This window comes from Falco peregrinus, chromosome 1 (assembly GCF_023634155.1).
Source record: "Falco peregrinus isolate bFalPer1 chromosome 1, bFalPer1.pri, whole genome shotgun sequence".
In the NCBI taxonomy this organism is placed as follows: Eukaryota; Metazoa; Chordata; class Aves; order Falconiformes; family Falconidae; genus Falco; species Falco peregrinus.
The window spans coordinates 41,842,003-41,857,602 of record NC_073721.1 but is presented as its reverse complement, the minus strand read 5'-3'; the positions used below and the strand labels follow the sequence as shown (position 1 = coordinate 41,857,602).

Sequence of the window (15,600 nt, the reverse complement as noted above, 5' to 3'; positions counted from 1 at the left end):
GTTGGCGTGAAGATCCGCCAGGATTCCTCGGAGCAGCAGCTGCCAGACTGCCTCCCTTACTCCATCAGGGAAAGTGTTTTAAACTGAATCAGATGCTGTATACATACAACACACCCACCCACATGTGCACACCTGAAAAGGCCTCGGGGAAGCAAAGGACACAGTGCATCTCGCCGGTCTCTGCTTCCCCAAGTACAGCTGCTTCCTGGGACAAGAGGCAAGGAGCAGTGGTGTCTGCTCGGACCAGGAGCAGCCCTTTAGCTGACAACAGCAAGGAAGGGCAGGCTGCTCGGTTTGTTTTAAGCAAAGCAAGAAAGGAAGGGGAGGTGGGGGGGATGTAATCCCCTGGTGCAGGAGGAGCTGGTTCCAGTGTCTGCCTGGGTCTGGCTGTTCTCAGCAGGAGTCTCCTGGCACATGAAAGGATGCCCTTTGCAGGGAGCGTGGGTGAAAAGGAATTAAGGCACTATTGTAGGATCTCAAAGACAGAGATTTAGTTACTAGTTCAGCTTCAGACATCTCAGTGTTACCTGGGACAAATCAGTTTGCGTCTCTGCCTCTGTTCCCTCGCTAATTGTGGTTCCTCGGCTTCACTGAGTGCAGTGAGGACACACTGTGCAACCACTGCAAAGCTCTGCTTGGGGTGGGAGCAGCAGGGCACAGGAGCACCTGGGTCTTGCTTAGTGCAAAGCATCTGCTTGTATGCTTTTCCTCCAGCTCCTCTTCAAGCTTCATCTCACTTCTTTCATTGAACTTCTCCTTCAGACAATGTGAAATCCATTCAGCCCGACCCTTTTTCCCTATCTCTTTTCTGTGTTTCCCAGCTGTGAGATAGAGCCAAAAGTTTTGTCATAACCTGACTTCAGCCGCTGTGGAGGAGCACCCCACTGGCTCTTGGCCAACAGAGCTTGTTAGCTGAGCATTCTTCTCCTAGCTTTGCTGCCCTTTGCCATCCCTTCCGTGTCCTGGTCCTTCTCGGCATGTCCTCTCCCTCCCACAGAGCGGGCAGGGTGTGTGGCTTGATATTTTTCACTAGGGTGTTTTTCCTCGCTGTCCCAATTCTTGAGCATAATTTCCAGGGACCAGTCGTCCTGGAAAAACAGCTGCACCCTGAAAAACGGTGGATTTGCTGTACCAAAAAACCCTCTGCACTCACTTTGGGAAGGTCAGGAGACTGAATGTGCTGGGCTCTTCAATCTCTTTCGCAAGTCTCCTGTAATGGGCTGCCAGTTGCGACCTGCCTGTCCGCCAGCACCGTAAAATGTGCTTCCTGCCCCGAGTGTTCTCCCTCAGTTTGGGCTCCTCGGGCTGCTGGAGCAGTTCACAGGACAGGAGAGGTGGTGTTGCTTACAGGAATGAAACAAATGGAATAACAAGGTTGACTTGTAATTCCTCAGCTGCTTGTTTCGGTTGAATAGTGCTAGTTTTGGTTTGGGGGAACATCTCTATCCTTTAGGCTCAAGCAGGAGGAGAGGGTCACTGGAAAAAATAGCTTTTACAGACATGTGAGATCTAGTAAATTAGGACACTATGGTCGCTGGAACTGTTATTGTGGTTTAAACTGCTACTGCTTACCCCATGGAAAGAAAGTGCTTGCTCTTTCACTGGGGGCTTAGGAGATTGATTGTTTCCTGCTGTGCACAGGGCTGTGTTGGGATAGCTTTCACAACCTGGTTTGGGTCTTTGGAAACTGTACGGATGCTGAAATATCCTCCTTAATGCCACAGTCACTAGCTTTGGTCCCATTTAACATGCAAAAGACTTAATACATGTGTTGCCAAGCTCAAATATTGGGCTGGGATGCCTGGGGTTAGCTGAATTGAAGCTACTCTTTCCATTTGTCTCCTCTGGGTTTGTTTTACAGCTTGGGCCAAAATCTACCAGGGGACCACCCACCACCCCAGAGATCTGTGAGCCCAGGCTGGGAGGGGTGCTCATGCCAGCGGAGCAGATGGCTTGTTAAGGACAATCAGGTGTTGGCAACGATGGGGCTTCAGTGCCGAGTGTTGTTGTGGGCCTGGCTGTTGCAGCAATGATGCCAGCCCACACTGTTCTGGGTTTCCTCTGTTGCCTCCCGCTCTGACCCTTTGCCATCCCATCCTGAGGATGGGCAGAAACCCTGGCTCTGTGGGGACAGTCACGGTGTGCTGTGAATGGGTGTCATCGCTGAATCTTCTGCTTACTGGGTAGCACTGGCCAAGTGACCTCAGGTGCTCAGCTCTCTGCCTTCCAGACAGGGGTAATCTGCTTTTCTAAATACTTGGAGATACACTGTTGGAAAGCCTGTTTAAAAGCTAGATTTTTTTTTGTTACCTCTATTACCAAGCACCTCAAATCTCCTACATCTTTATCTTTAAGCAACAAGGTCAGTACTAGACCCTGAGACATAAAAAGAGATTAGTGGGAAACATGAATTTAAGTAGCTACTTATCCGGACACTTTTGTTCTGGCAGAGGAGTGCATTGTTTGTGTTGTGTTGGAAGAGGTTTAAACCAAATTTAAAAAATACTTTTAGTCTGGAGGAAGCATTCCTCTAGACGGTATTATGCTGCTGCAGCAATATCAGTTTAATTGTACTATTAAAAGTAGTAAAACCTTCCCACATTGGCAAGACCTTAGCTTGACAGAAGACACCTCAGCGGCCCCAGGGCCAGGCTGCTCAGTGGTATCCATGGGTCACTCTGCACCCAGCTCTGCCCTCGGAGAAAGGAAGGATGCAGCTGGGGGAATGCTGAAGGCTGGGGCTGAAATCTGCAGCAGCGTAAGTACAGTATCAGTCTATGCACACTCACATTTTCCTTGGCAAGTTGTTTGACTGTAAACAGCAAAATATTCCAAGGCAGTCTTTTTTTTTTTTTTTCTTCCCTGAGCAATGGGTTTTTCCTACACATTGCTGTTCTGATCTTATTGATTCAGCATGTAGCAAAGTTACTTTTCCCCTTTTTTTCATTAAAGAAAATTGTAGCCCCCCCTGCCTTCTTGTTATATTTGACGTCTTTGTCTCTAGATGGCAGAAGGCTGTTTCCAGTGGTTGCTTACCACAGCTTCTTGGCATGTGCACAGGCTTGAGGGATGTAGTGCCCAGCTGGAAAAAGGCAGACAACTTTCCTATTTGCAGTGGTGCCTATAAAGTAGACATATTGAATCCAAGCAAGCAAGCGATAGCTTGTGTCTGTTCAGAAGTGCATACTGACTGCTCTAGGGGATGGGTACAAAACAGGCGCAATGCTGGCTCTGAAGTTGGTGGCAAAATTTTGGTTGTCTTAAACAGATCTCCCATCTCTCACTTTAGATTTGACCAAGTATCTTTTTACCTAGTTGTGTTGACCAGGAGTTGTAAACCCTCAAAGGTGAAGGCAGGTCTTGGATGACATCTTTGACTGCAGAGCTTCCCAGTATAGCTTTTCCTGTTCTGTCTGTTGTGATCATTTCAGTTTCCAGCACCGATGGGTTTCTAGATAGCCTGTTTCTGTTGGCTGTTGCATTTTGCTTCCCTCAGGTTTGCTTTTCCAAGGTGCCCAGTGTTCATATAGTATGCAGAGGAGCAGGCAGGAAGAGAGAGCATCCTTCTGGCTCGCAAGGGCTGTCCTCTCCCCGTCTGCTCCGTCCCTGTCTCTTAAGCTCAGTTAGCCCAGAAGGTGGTCGTGTTGTCCTTTGTGTCCCGTGGTCTGGTGGAGCCAGAGAAGGGTGTAAATCACTTTTACTGTGTTTGAGTCAGAAGTAACTCACCCGCTAGCAGTTGCAGCTTGTTGGTGTGTCTCTGGAGCACATCTTCTGGTGTAGCCTCCCCTAAGCAGCATTGCCTGCTGCCCAAGACTGCCCCACCGCGAACAGAAGAGGGAGCAGGGGTGATTAGGGCTTTGCTTCACAAGTTCCTGCTCTGAACTGAAGCACAAGGTAGACGCTCTGGCTAGGAAGCCTTTTACATGCAAATATATCCCTTAGCTTTCCATCCTGATGGCCACAGCCAGAACAGTGTGGGGAACAAAGCAGGATTTTAACCCTGGCCAAATTAACCGAGTCCAGGAGTCAGAGCCTGGGGTTAGGCTCTGCGTCCGCTGTGTCCATGGGGAGCTCCTCCAGCAGGGAACGAGTCCCCTTTTGACTCGGAGTCGAAGGAGGTGGATGCTGTGTCGTGTTTTATCTCACTCCATCTGAAGGGTTATGCAGGGAAAGGCAGGGGAGAGTCACAGCGCTCTTACCTCAGTGTCACAGCCTCCCCCAAGCACCCTCTGCTGCAGCTGAAGTTCAGAGTCAGCCCTGAAGCTGCTGCTGTTTGAGCTGGTCCCTGATCGCTCCTGGCAGGCTGCTCCCTGCCAGTCATTTGCTGAACGAAGTTCAAGCTCAGGGGAAAATTGAGGCCAATCCATCTTAAACTCGACTGCTTCCTCCTTGAAAATGCCGCTGCAGTGACTGGGAGGGTTTGCTAACACCGGAGGTTGTGTACCCCGCTGCTGAGCGTCCTGAGGGAGGCCGAGCACAAGAGGACAGGGAAGAGCGAGCTGCACGATGGTTTGTTTGCAGAAGGGAGCTGGGGGGGCTCGGGGGAGCGCAGGCCCCGTCTACAAGTAAGAGAGAGAACGTGTTGCACCACCATGTTCTGGCTCTGGCTCAGTACCTCCACTCCCTTTTCTATAATTGTTTGAAGTCTTCCAAATTTGTATCGGATATAATGAGATGATGAAGAAGTCTTTTGTGGTGACTTTTTCATGTAGTAAACATGGTCTTTCACAGCTCTGGGGTGTGGACCGTAATGAGCTTGGAACCGTTTGTTCCTCTGGCAAGCTGGAAGGTTGTGAATGCATTGGAGTGAATTCACTAGGCATCTTTGATCAGCTCCATTAAGCATCTGCATGGGCTCCAACAGGCATTATGCTATTCAGCTATCCTATGAGAAGGGAGTACTGTTAAAGTGATTGTGTTAGTAGACAGGATGAAATAATTCAGATTGACAATCCATTTTTGAGGATAGTCATTGCAGTGAGGTTTATGAATTCTGTCAGAACATCAAGGGATTGGGGACTGACTTTTAAGGAAGTATTGGCTTTTAAGGAAGCATCCTATCAGTAGGATATTTCTTCCTGAAAGAGGCTAGAAAGCACCGTATCTTCCAATACAGAGTTTGATCTTCCAAATGTGCAATTGTCATTTCATGTGTAAACTACACAGTGTAATCTTCAGGGCTGCATATTCCTTGTTGGACATACTGGAGTACTTGGGTGAAACAAAAAGAGGACAGCAGCGCTGATTTCCACCCCTTCTCTCTTCTGTGCATACTCCTGTTGTCTTCCTAAAACGATGCTGCAAAAGCCTTGCCTGCCGTGTGGAGCGTGCCCAGGGCTGACAAGGGTGCTTAGAAAAGGCATGGCTGATCGAGGGCTGGACATAGCCTGCAAGACAAGGTGGGAACAACTCAATCCAGCAGCCTCAACATTGTGCACTTCTCATAGTGTGGCCAAGGGAAATCCTTCCTGTGTCCTCACTGATTCTTCCTCTCCAGGCTCCTGTTAGTTAATGTGCAGCTCGCGGCTGAGCCTTGTAAACGGTACTTCTGGTTACCCTTCATTGGCCCCAGGAGAGAGCAGTGAGTGAATCAGAGCTTTTGGCCTTGCAGAGCTTCTCGCTGAGCACATGTGCTGGTGGAACAAGGGTGGTTTGGATGAGGACAGGCAGGCTGGTCGGCTCACGCTTCCTTGTGACCCGCTTCTACCACAGTGCTGCACTGAGCGCAGGGGGAGCAGTTCTTAAGCTGACTGTCATTACACCAGGGTGCGTCAATAACTAATACTTGTGTTTGCCTCCTCTCCTCAGGGTTTTCCTGGTGATTTTGGGGAACGAGGACCTCCAGGCATCGATGGGAACCCGGTAAGTTGGTAGCTTTTTCCTTTCTTCCTTTCTATTGCAACACACAGCACACTGTACTGCATCACGCTAGTTAGTGTGGGAAGAAGCTTTTAAGTTTGGTGGCAGCTGCTAGCATTTGGGTTTTGTCCCTCCTGAAAAACAAACGCACATCCCTGCCCGGCTCAAGCATGCTGCAAATTCTTACATTCAGTTCAGCACCCTGTAACTTCAAGGTCATCATGTTGCCATTTGCTTTCTGTCTCCACCTGTTGCCTTTCTTGCACCTTGGTCTGGATAGATACTTTCTCATCCTGAGGGTATGACTGGAAGACAGATCAGGAGAGAAGAGGTAGGGCTGTTGCTCCTGAGGAGCAGGCAGTGGTGGGAGCGTGTTGTCCGTGCCACAGGGCCTGGTGCAAAGCCTGTGACAGCTGCAGGGATCACCTTGTTGACTGGTGTGCTCTGGGTGAAGCTTTGTATGAACGTAGCAGGGAGACATGGGCCCACAGGCAGAGGGACATGTCATCGTGAGGCACCACAGATGGCTACTCGAGTGCACACGATGCACGTGAACCCTCAGAGGAGCAGGCCATGCAGGCAGGTGCGTAGAGGTCTGAGGTACACAGAGAAGGAGGCGTGTTCCTGTCCTTTTTGCCACATTCCATTTTGTGATGCAGGCTGGTACTGCTTGGTTTGCATCTCGCAAGTCTGTAGGAGTAAGCTGCTGAAGTACCAAGCTTGGTACCTTGCCTCATCCAAAGTGGTTGTTAATACTGGTGCAGAAAATGCCACATTCCCTGCTGCAGTGCCCGGGAGCGCTGGGAGACAGGCACCATAGCCCAGGCTTCTGCTGCCCTGCCCTGTGCCCCAGCGCCCCGACTGCGCGGGGAGAAGGCTCCAGGCTCTCCTCGTGGCCTCTCTCCGATCTTCACCTGACCCCTGCTGGCTTTCTAAGAGTGGGAGATGTGTCTCCTGGGAATTCGATGAGGATGGTCACAGAGACCATTTAAGCAGCTGGATGCTGATAAGTTTATTTTGCTCTGTCCTTGTAGCACTTTGTGCCAAACAGTTGGGTGTGTGCTGTGTTTTCCACTACTCACAAAACATGCCCTTGTGGATTGCAAAAGTTCTCAGATGTATTAATTATTCTAAATTGTTTTCTGAATTACTTTGTTGGTTCTCCCTCAATTAGCACGTGAGCAGTACTGACCAATCTTTGAAATTCCTGCTGTCTTGGTTATTCACACGTAATCACAGTGCTGCTCTGGGTGTTTGATGGAATCATTTGTTTAAAGTAATCCACTCCGCATGTGTCTTCCAAGTTCCCATTTGTCATATATGCAGCCTAAAAGTTATTTTCATAAGCAACTGTAATCACCGTGCCAAGCTCAGCTACACTCCAGCCTTTGTGGGAATTCAGCACAAGAGTCACACATGCAGTGAACTGAAAGAATTAGATTCCCAAGGAATACTTCTGTAGGACGTTTCCCATCCTTCAGTCAACTTAAGTCGTGGGTCAGAGTGGAATCACTAGTCTCAAAGCAGAAGACTTTCTAGATTGTATTGCTATTTCCAGCCAGCCCACCAGGAAGAGAAGGAATCCTGGAGGTCAGAAGGACTTTTTTTATCCAAATAACTTGTTTTGTTTTCTTTTAAATTCGCAAGTTGTCTAAGCCCCATTCAGAAGATGCGCTCAATGTTAGCTGAATGCCAGTTCCCAGAACATCGGAGAGAAGCAAATGTCCCTTCCGTTAATTCATCCAGAAGGATTGCTCTTCTTTCATCTTATCAACGGCTTTTAAATATTAATGTGCCTTGGAGATTGTAGAATGAAAACAGACTGTTTCGGCTGACTTAAAGGGAGGTTCACAGGGTCACAAGTGGAGTCACAGACGCAGAAAAATGCCAGAAAGTCTGTTTGTGAAACACACAAATATGCCGAGTTTGCTAGGTAGACTGTGCAGATAAATGGCAGGCGGGTGGGCTGCCACGGGTCCTGGGCTGCCCCGTCCTCTTCTGATCCGCTGCGCGCTTACTGCCACTGCCGCTGCCTCTGCCGCTGCCTGGGGATGGCTGCAGCCGGCAGCCTCTGATCTGCTTTCCGTCGCGTCCAGACAGAGCAAAGACTTCCAGCCACAGGGACGTTTTTCCCTCCTACTAACTTGCTAAGAACTGTTGAGCCATCACATTCCTGATCCCCCGTTCCCGGAGCACTTTAGCCACTCCAATTAGTCTCTTAATCATAGGAATTAGACATGGGAAAGGACTGTTGATTCATCTCCTTGTCTCTTGTCCCAGTGCCCGGTTCACGCACTGAAAAAAGAAGAACAGAGCCCGGTTTCCCTTGCAGGTCAGGGACCAGCCTGTCGTTACTGGTAGCCAGGGAAGAGCACCTGTAAGTCTTCCACTTCCCAGGCCAGGGAATGGCTCGAATTAACAACTGGTCCTGTCCACATCTCCCAGGGGAGTCCCCCCGTCCTCTTCCAAGAGGAAATCCTCTTGTGCTAGGCGTGAGGCCATGCATTTCCACATCTACCCTTTCTCTTGAGGAATACCCACATGACATAACTTGGAAATCTAGGCAGTCCCTCCTGCGTCTGGTGGGACCAAGAGCTGACCGTCCACCCAGTCTGCATCCCAGCCACCCTCAGAGCCTGCAGGACTTACTGGGAAACCCAGGCCACCGTGCAGCTCCAGTGCTCAGCATTCCCGGGGATGTTTCCTCTTCTTGCTGAGCACAGTAATGCCAGGCCTTGACTAAAAGCTTGAAGCCGACCTTATTACAGTAGCTCAGAGGATGCAGAAATCCCACCCATGAGGAACAATTGCTCCACAGATGTCCCAAGTATGCAGGAAAGGAACCAGCCATAAAAAAGCAATTTTAGACTGGTTGAGATTATGAAACGCTTTTTGTGTGTGCTTGCCCAATAGTCCTTTACTCCACTTCCCATAAAATAAACACACGTAACCCTTTACCCAAGGAGGCTGAGCACGTTTAGTCACGCTGCGTCCCCTTCTTTTTCATTCTTTCACCAGGCAAATCTTTCCATAAAAGGGGAGCTTTATTGCACCGAAGGGGACTCCACCAGATGTGCACCATAAACTGAGCTGGTCTGTCAAAGAAAGTAGCCAGTGTGATCCAGAGCAGGGGTAGGGTTGCCTGAGTCAACGGGAAGTTTAGTATTTCCAGTGCACTTGTTCTGAGAGGCCCTGCTGGAGACGGAGGTGTGCGAGAGCAGATCTGTGCCCTGACAAGCATCCCTCCACCGAGGGAGACACAGGGACAGGCTAAGCATCACATGTTTGCTAAAGTACTTAGGGACCTAGACAGGTGACTTGTGGGTCTGGCACAGCTTCTCTGCTGCACTTCACCTGGAAACGCCATCAGGCACCTGCCAGCACTCCTGGCACCTGTGTGTCTTCAGGAAGCTGGCACAGAGGGAGTTTGTGGTGAGGCTGACAGTTCAAACCAGCCCCAGAAGCACAGGTAGCAGTCTGTCCCTCAGAATGGTGAGCTCCGAGGGGCTCTTGAAAAGCCTCTAAGAGGAGCTGGTGCTTTCCAAAATGCCCTGCTTGAGAGCAGTCTGTAAGAGATGGCAAATGAGCACAGAACCCGAGGTGAAATCCCTGCAGTCCATCTCCTGCTCTCTGCAGTGTGATTAAAAGCAACTTGTCCTCCAAGCAGGCGCTGGGTTCCCTGCAGATTGCTCCCTGCTCCAGGGACAGGGGTACTGAGCCACCTCCCCACAGACCAGCTGCAGCCTGATGTCTAGAGGCTTTTTCTGAAAACGAAAGAAATGGCAAGTCGATGGTCTGGGCGGGAGCCCAGATGGTTGAAGCAAAGTGCCGAGGATGTTGCCAGTTCCTCACCCCAAACCAGCTGTTAGATACAGGAGGAGCAGCCTCAGAGCATCCCATGTGCCAAACACACTCCAGGGCCCATCAGCCAGCACCAGAAGCTGGCATACCCTCTCCCCAAGTTATCCAGTTTAATTTCCATCCAAGTACTCCTTTTCTTATGAGTTTTATTGTTCCTTAACCGTTCCCCAAAAACCTCACCTTTCCCATGGCTAAGCAGCTTCCCTCTCCTTCCCACCTTGGCTTTGCTGCCCCATGCCCGCTCCCCACGCTGGTCCCTCTCCCTGCCCACACCTTCCCCCCACCTGGGGCAGGCTCCCACCTGCTGCCCTGCCTGCACGGTGAAATGCGGCTTTTATCCAGCCCGCTGCGGGGAGGGGAGCTCAGCCCTGCGAGGAGCTGCAGACCAACAAGCAGCCCTGTGTCTGGGGATGTGCTGCGAGCAGGCTCGCTGAGGTGGAAGCTCTCCATCGCTTTGGCTGGGGAAGGGGCTGGAGGGGGGACGGAAGGGGGAGGGACGATACTTTCCCTTCCCTCGAGCTCCTGAAACACTGAGCTGCCTTTCAGCCTCTGTTTGTCTACAAACTGTCCTGACCATGTCGGTTTGTCTTTCCTTTTAGGGAGAATTGGGAGCCCCAGGTCCTCCTGGAGTCCTTGGACTCATTGTAAGTACAAAAAACAAATGGAGATCTGGCTTCTCGGGGCTTTAACCCTTCCAGCCGGCATAACTACGCATAGATTTTCTTCTTCCCGTGGCAGGGCAGCGAACAGGGTGGCTGTTTGCATGGGGGGGAGTGACGTCTGGGGGGAAAGGAGGCTGCCTGGTGGACTGGGAGGTGGAGGAGGGCAAACCCTTGCTAATCAGAAGGAAACAGATTAAAGGTTTGCTGTTAGTGCCCTTATTCCTAGATAACATACCCTTTTGATAACATTTACCAGGGTATTTCTTCAAAGGCGCAATATTCATTCCACACCAGGGACTGTTGTCTTTTAAAAGGCGAGTCCCTGTAAGCAGTAATCTCAGGAACATACAGTTCCTGCTCACTGGAGAGGCCATGGGTAGGAACCGTCTGTCCTCTGGGTATACAGGAATTTTATGTGCACTCTCATCATCCCATCACTAATCCAGGTAATTATGTACACAGCCAAATTCCACCCTTCGTTGCACGCTTCCCCAGCAGAAGATAAATGGCTGTAAAGATGGGTGGCAACTCATCCTCTGGCAGCTGTGCTGGGGGTTAGTGAATGCCCAGCTGAACATATTATGGTTTATTTTTAGGTCTCAGTACTTGTTTCAGGTTATTTCCTTCCACTCACAAGAAGTGGTAGGCTCTGTTAGTATGACAGTATTCTTTCAAAAGTATTCCTCCTCGGCTGTGATGATCCATGAAAACCTGACTTGCAATGAATGGTTAAAAACCTTCTCCTTTTGCCTTTCCATAGCTTAAATTGCAGGATTTCCATCAGCCGACATGGAAACCCCAATTGCCCTAGACGTTGCACAAACATAGAACAAAGAAATCCAGAAATGAATCACAAATAAACCCAGAAATCTTAAGAGTCCATGAAGGAAAAGCAGAGAATATGGTGGAACAAGTATGCCTGTCTTGCGGGTGGGAAGCTGGGGCACAGGTGGATTAAGGCTTCAGAAAGTTTTTCGCGGAGCCAGGATTAGGTCTGCGTTTCCCCTTGTTAGCAGAGCTGAAAGCAGCTTCTTCAGCTGCAGCAGCAGAAAGGATGTGCTCTCGGCAAAGAGCTGTAAGGGGAAGGTTGCTGTTTAAAAGGACACGACTGGAGGTATTGTCCGAATTGCATCACATTTCTCCTAGTGTTTGGAAAGATTTATCTTAACCTGGTTGTTGTTATCTCACAGATACTTGTTAGAAAGTGAAAGGTCAAACACTGTAAATGTGATTAAGACCCTTCCAGAGATGATGGAGCCAGGAGGCTGCTTGTCCTGCTGTCCTCGCTGGCCCAGCCAGTGCCATGCTGTGATGTGCTTGGGGCAGATCACAGGGCCAGGAGGGACAGGTTTAGCCTGGAGCTGATCTGAAATGAGGAGAGGCAGCGTGTGGTTTCTAACCTGTCTTTGTGATCGCGATGTTTTTGCTCCACATTGGCTCCAGCTACCCAAATGACACCAAATTCTTTGTGAGGTACAACTAAACTGGTTTGGTTTTTCCCTGACTGGCCCCAAGATCTAGCATTGCATGTCCTAGACCAGGATTCAGCTCCATCACCAGATACCTGGAATCTGTTACCTTTTCTGTCTTGACCTTTTGTGTTGGTCTCTTACTGACATCCCAGGTTGTAATGCTTTTGCTGGAAAAGGGCAAAACCAGCAGTTCTTATTTTGCTGCTAAGCCTGGTCTGTCTTAAACTTTGAATATTATTTCTCTCTGCCCATCCATGGGAAGAAATAATCATGCCTGTTGTGAGCCTCTTCCTAGCTTTATTTCTAAGGCAGAAAGTCGTTCCCTTGCAGCTGTTTTTTCAGGAATCACTTGCTGCAGCAGTAGCAATCAGCTGCTGTCTTCCCCTGTTGGGCTGCTGGTACCACCCAGAGCGGATAAAAATGTCAATCTGTGATTCAGGTCAGACTGAGTCAGATCATTTGTCCCAGGGTAATATGCTACTCCTGAATTCAGGATGCTGAAGCATCTCTAGTGGGACTGATCTGAGAGTGACCTCTCCCATCCTGAGGAGAAGGGAGCGCATCCATCCTCCATTCTCTCCGTAGGGCAGCACCAGGCTCCTTCCCCGGGATGCGCAGCACCGGGCTCGCGCTGCGGGGCACGGAGAAGGCGGCCGGGCGCCTGCTGCGGGCTGGCCCTCCTTCACTCGCTTCCTTCCCTCCCCACTCCAGCGGTCCCCAGGGCACCAGCCGCGTTCCCAGCTGCTGCCTCGCACACTGCAGGTGTTTGCGTTTACTGTTTAAGAGAGGCTGAAGAGCAGAATTAGATGTAACTAAAGCCTCTTGCTCTCCTAATTAACTGTGTGGGCAAAGCTTTAAGTAAACGTGTTTCTACAAGAAGCCTTTATTCTGGGAGGTATGAAAAGGGCGTCTGTTCAGGCGGCCAGAGCCCAGCGTGGCTGCGGGCCCAGCAGTGCTGACCAGAGGAGCGCTCCTTCAGCTGAGCCCTCCCTGTTTGTTCACAGGTGGCAGGCAAGGCTGGTGCACTCCGTCACTGCTCTCCTCACGGGCAGAAGGCAGTCAGAGCGTGCCCATGCCAGCCACTGAAGGCTGCTTTTGTGCCTGTGCAGGCAGGTCCCGGCAGCCGCCGTGAGCTCCTGTGTCCACCGGTGCTGCAGGTCCCCGTACAAGCCCTGGGGCACAATGCCATGCTGACTTCTCCCTGTGGAACAGGGGCCATGCTGATGAGACACCTCTGCCCTTACCTCCTCCCCATATCGCTTTTAGACATCAGAGCTTGGCAGTGACCCACGTTTCTTGGCTATTGCTTTTTTTGCTGTTTGGGTCTGTCCTCTTTTTAACACACCCTCAGACTCCCTCCAGAGAACTTGGGAATACTGCGGTAGTTTCTTTCTGATAACACAGATAACTTCACCAAGAGTAAACAAACTCCAGGATTGTCCAGCCAAAAATTTTAATTTTTCAAGTAGTGGAAGATGTAAATTAATTGATTCAAAAGTTAGGAAGAACATGAGAAAAAATTCTTGGATCCTACCACAGTGGCAGACTTCAAGGTGGTTTCTTAATTAATTTTCCACTATTTTGCCATTAATTTACCAGCCTAAATTCCTTATCTAATTTTTTAAGTGGATCCAGGAGCTCAGGCTCCTGGTTTTGGAGTCTGACCATGCTGCCCGACACCCGTATTGCCTGTGGGCAGGAGCGGGATGCTCACGTTCTCCAGGCACCGGGCACTCTCTGCCCGGCGGCCGTGCTCAGGCACAGGAGCAGCAGCGCAGGGCGCTGGGTGAGCCGATCCCGGGGACAGCTCACATCTCCAGTGGTTACTGGTGGGGCACTTTGGGATCTCTCTGTGGCAAGAGCAGGGTGTGAATAGGAGCTGCCCTTCCTCCCTCACATGCCTGCGAGGCAAAAAGCCCTGTGCTGCTTTTGCTTAGAGGTTGTCTACACATTAGAAGTCTCTCAACTTGTGCCAGGATGCTGCTTCTGCTGCTGTCAGTGGTGCAATTCCTCAGGGATACCAAGAGACCAGATAGGAGAATGGAATTTCACACCACATACAGCTGTCTGTTGGGTTTGCACCTAATGACGTCAGTAATTTTCTTTCTCTTACTAGGGTGACATGGGCTCTGTTGGACCGATAGGCTATCCAGGACCAAAAGGCTTAAAGGTGAGTGATGAGCTGTGTCAGCTCTTGTCCCTTCATGGCAGGGCTGAAGATTTTTCTGTCCTTCCTTCGGGTAATGATAACTGTCCCGAGAGAAAGGATGGGTAGCAGCAGTGCTTGCCCATTGACCCAGGCACAGGACTGGCGAACACAACATCCCACTGGTGGTCTGCAGTAGGTCTAAGTGAATGGAGAATCCCAGGGGCATTTTCCCTGCAAACCTCCAGGCCATGAAGGGTGTTGAAATAAGGTGTGATGGAGCACGCTTTGGGAGCAGTCTGGCTCTGAGCCACCAGCTCCATCAGGGACATCGATGCCATAGACCTGAGCAAGTCTTCACGGTGGCTCAGTCTCACTCTGAACTTTCTTTTGTTTCAGGGGCTGATGGGAAACCCTGGAGAACATGGACTGAAAGGTGATAAGGTGATCGGAATACTCCCTTATTGCACTGTGTTTTAATTTTGCATGTGAAATCCCCTTTCTAGCTTCTCTTTCTTATTCAGCACCATGGTACTGGTTCCACTCTGGCTGTCTCTTTGCCCCCACCCTCCCTCTTTCTTGGCACTCCAGTTTTGATTTTTCTTTCCTTTACGATATCTGCCTCATCCCCCTTTTCATGGAGTTCTAGTATAGACCAGTTATGCTCAGATCCTCTTTGGAGCTTCTGTCCCCCACTGATGATGACAGTAACTGTAAAGTTATCTGGTGTTTCACTGGTCTTTTATGGTTTTATATTGGTTACATGATGGGATGGGGAGGGGAGGACAAGGATGAGGACATGACAACACTGACAGTGAGTTTGCATTAATGCATCTGGGGGAAACACATGATGTGACAAAGCAGCACAGCTCATGGATCAAGCAAACCAGCTGGATGCCCAGGAAAAGCTGTTCCATGTTAGGTACCTCTGCTCCTGTTCAGAGGCTCACCTCGGTTCAGCTTCTTGCTGAGAGGAAATTGCCTTGTGCCAAACTGATACAAATTACTTTAGAAAAAGAAAAAAGGAGAAGGGCATTGATTGCGATGATTTAGTGCTGCTGGCACAAAGACATGCAGCTTGAGCTAAATCAGCATGAAGCTGTGTGTGTAAATGTCTTACTGTCATGAGGACCATCATCCTACAGATACTCGACTCTAGGGTTTATTTAGTCTAAAAGAGTGGGAGGTGCAGTCATTTATTGTTGGCTCTGGTTGCTCAGGAGGGCAATGGAAAATGACCATTAAGTGTATTTTCCTCCTCCTGTCTGATGTTTTAATCTTTTGTTAGATGTGTGCTTTTAAAGAATGATTTAGCAGCCCAGAACTGCACATGGGGGAAGCAGTGTTCAAGCCAGTTGATTCCACTCTCCTGATACTGTAGCAGCACCTTGCCAGGGCTCCTGTGTCTGCAGTTTCCCTTCCCCCCCCCGTACCACCTTTTCACTTTGGCAGAGAGGAAGGACAGGGCAAGAGAAGGACCTTTTCTTTAGGACAAGCTTAAGACATTGTAGCTGGTTTCTTGACTCAACACCTGTTCCTAGAGCCCGTAGGCTCTTCTGTCTGCTCCCTGGAGTAAGTGGTTGAATATCTTAAAAATTGC

General features: G+C 49.8%; 1 protein-coding gene across 1 annotated transcript in view; it reads left to right on the top strand.

The window, feature by feature from the left end:
- COL27A1 (collagen type XXVII alpha 1 chain) overlaps positions 1-15,600 on the top strand; it is a 158,977-nt gene that overhangs the window by 58,401 nt on the left and 84,976 nt on the right. The window contains 4 exon segments of the mRNA XM_027778196.2: positions 5,809-5,862; positions 10,320-10,364; positions 13,971-14,024; positions 14,400-14,444. Of these exon segments, the coding sequence (XP_027633997.2) occupies positions 5,809-5,862; positions 10,320-10,364; positions 13,971-14,024; positions 14,400-14,444 (198 nt within the window).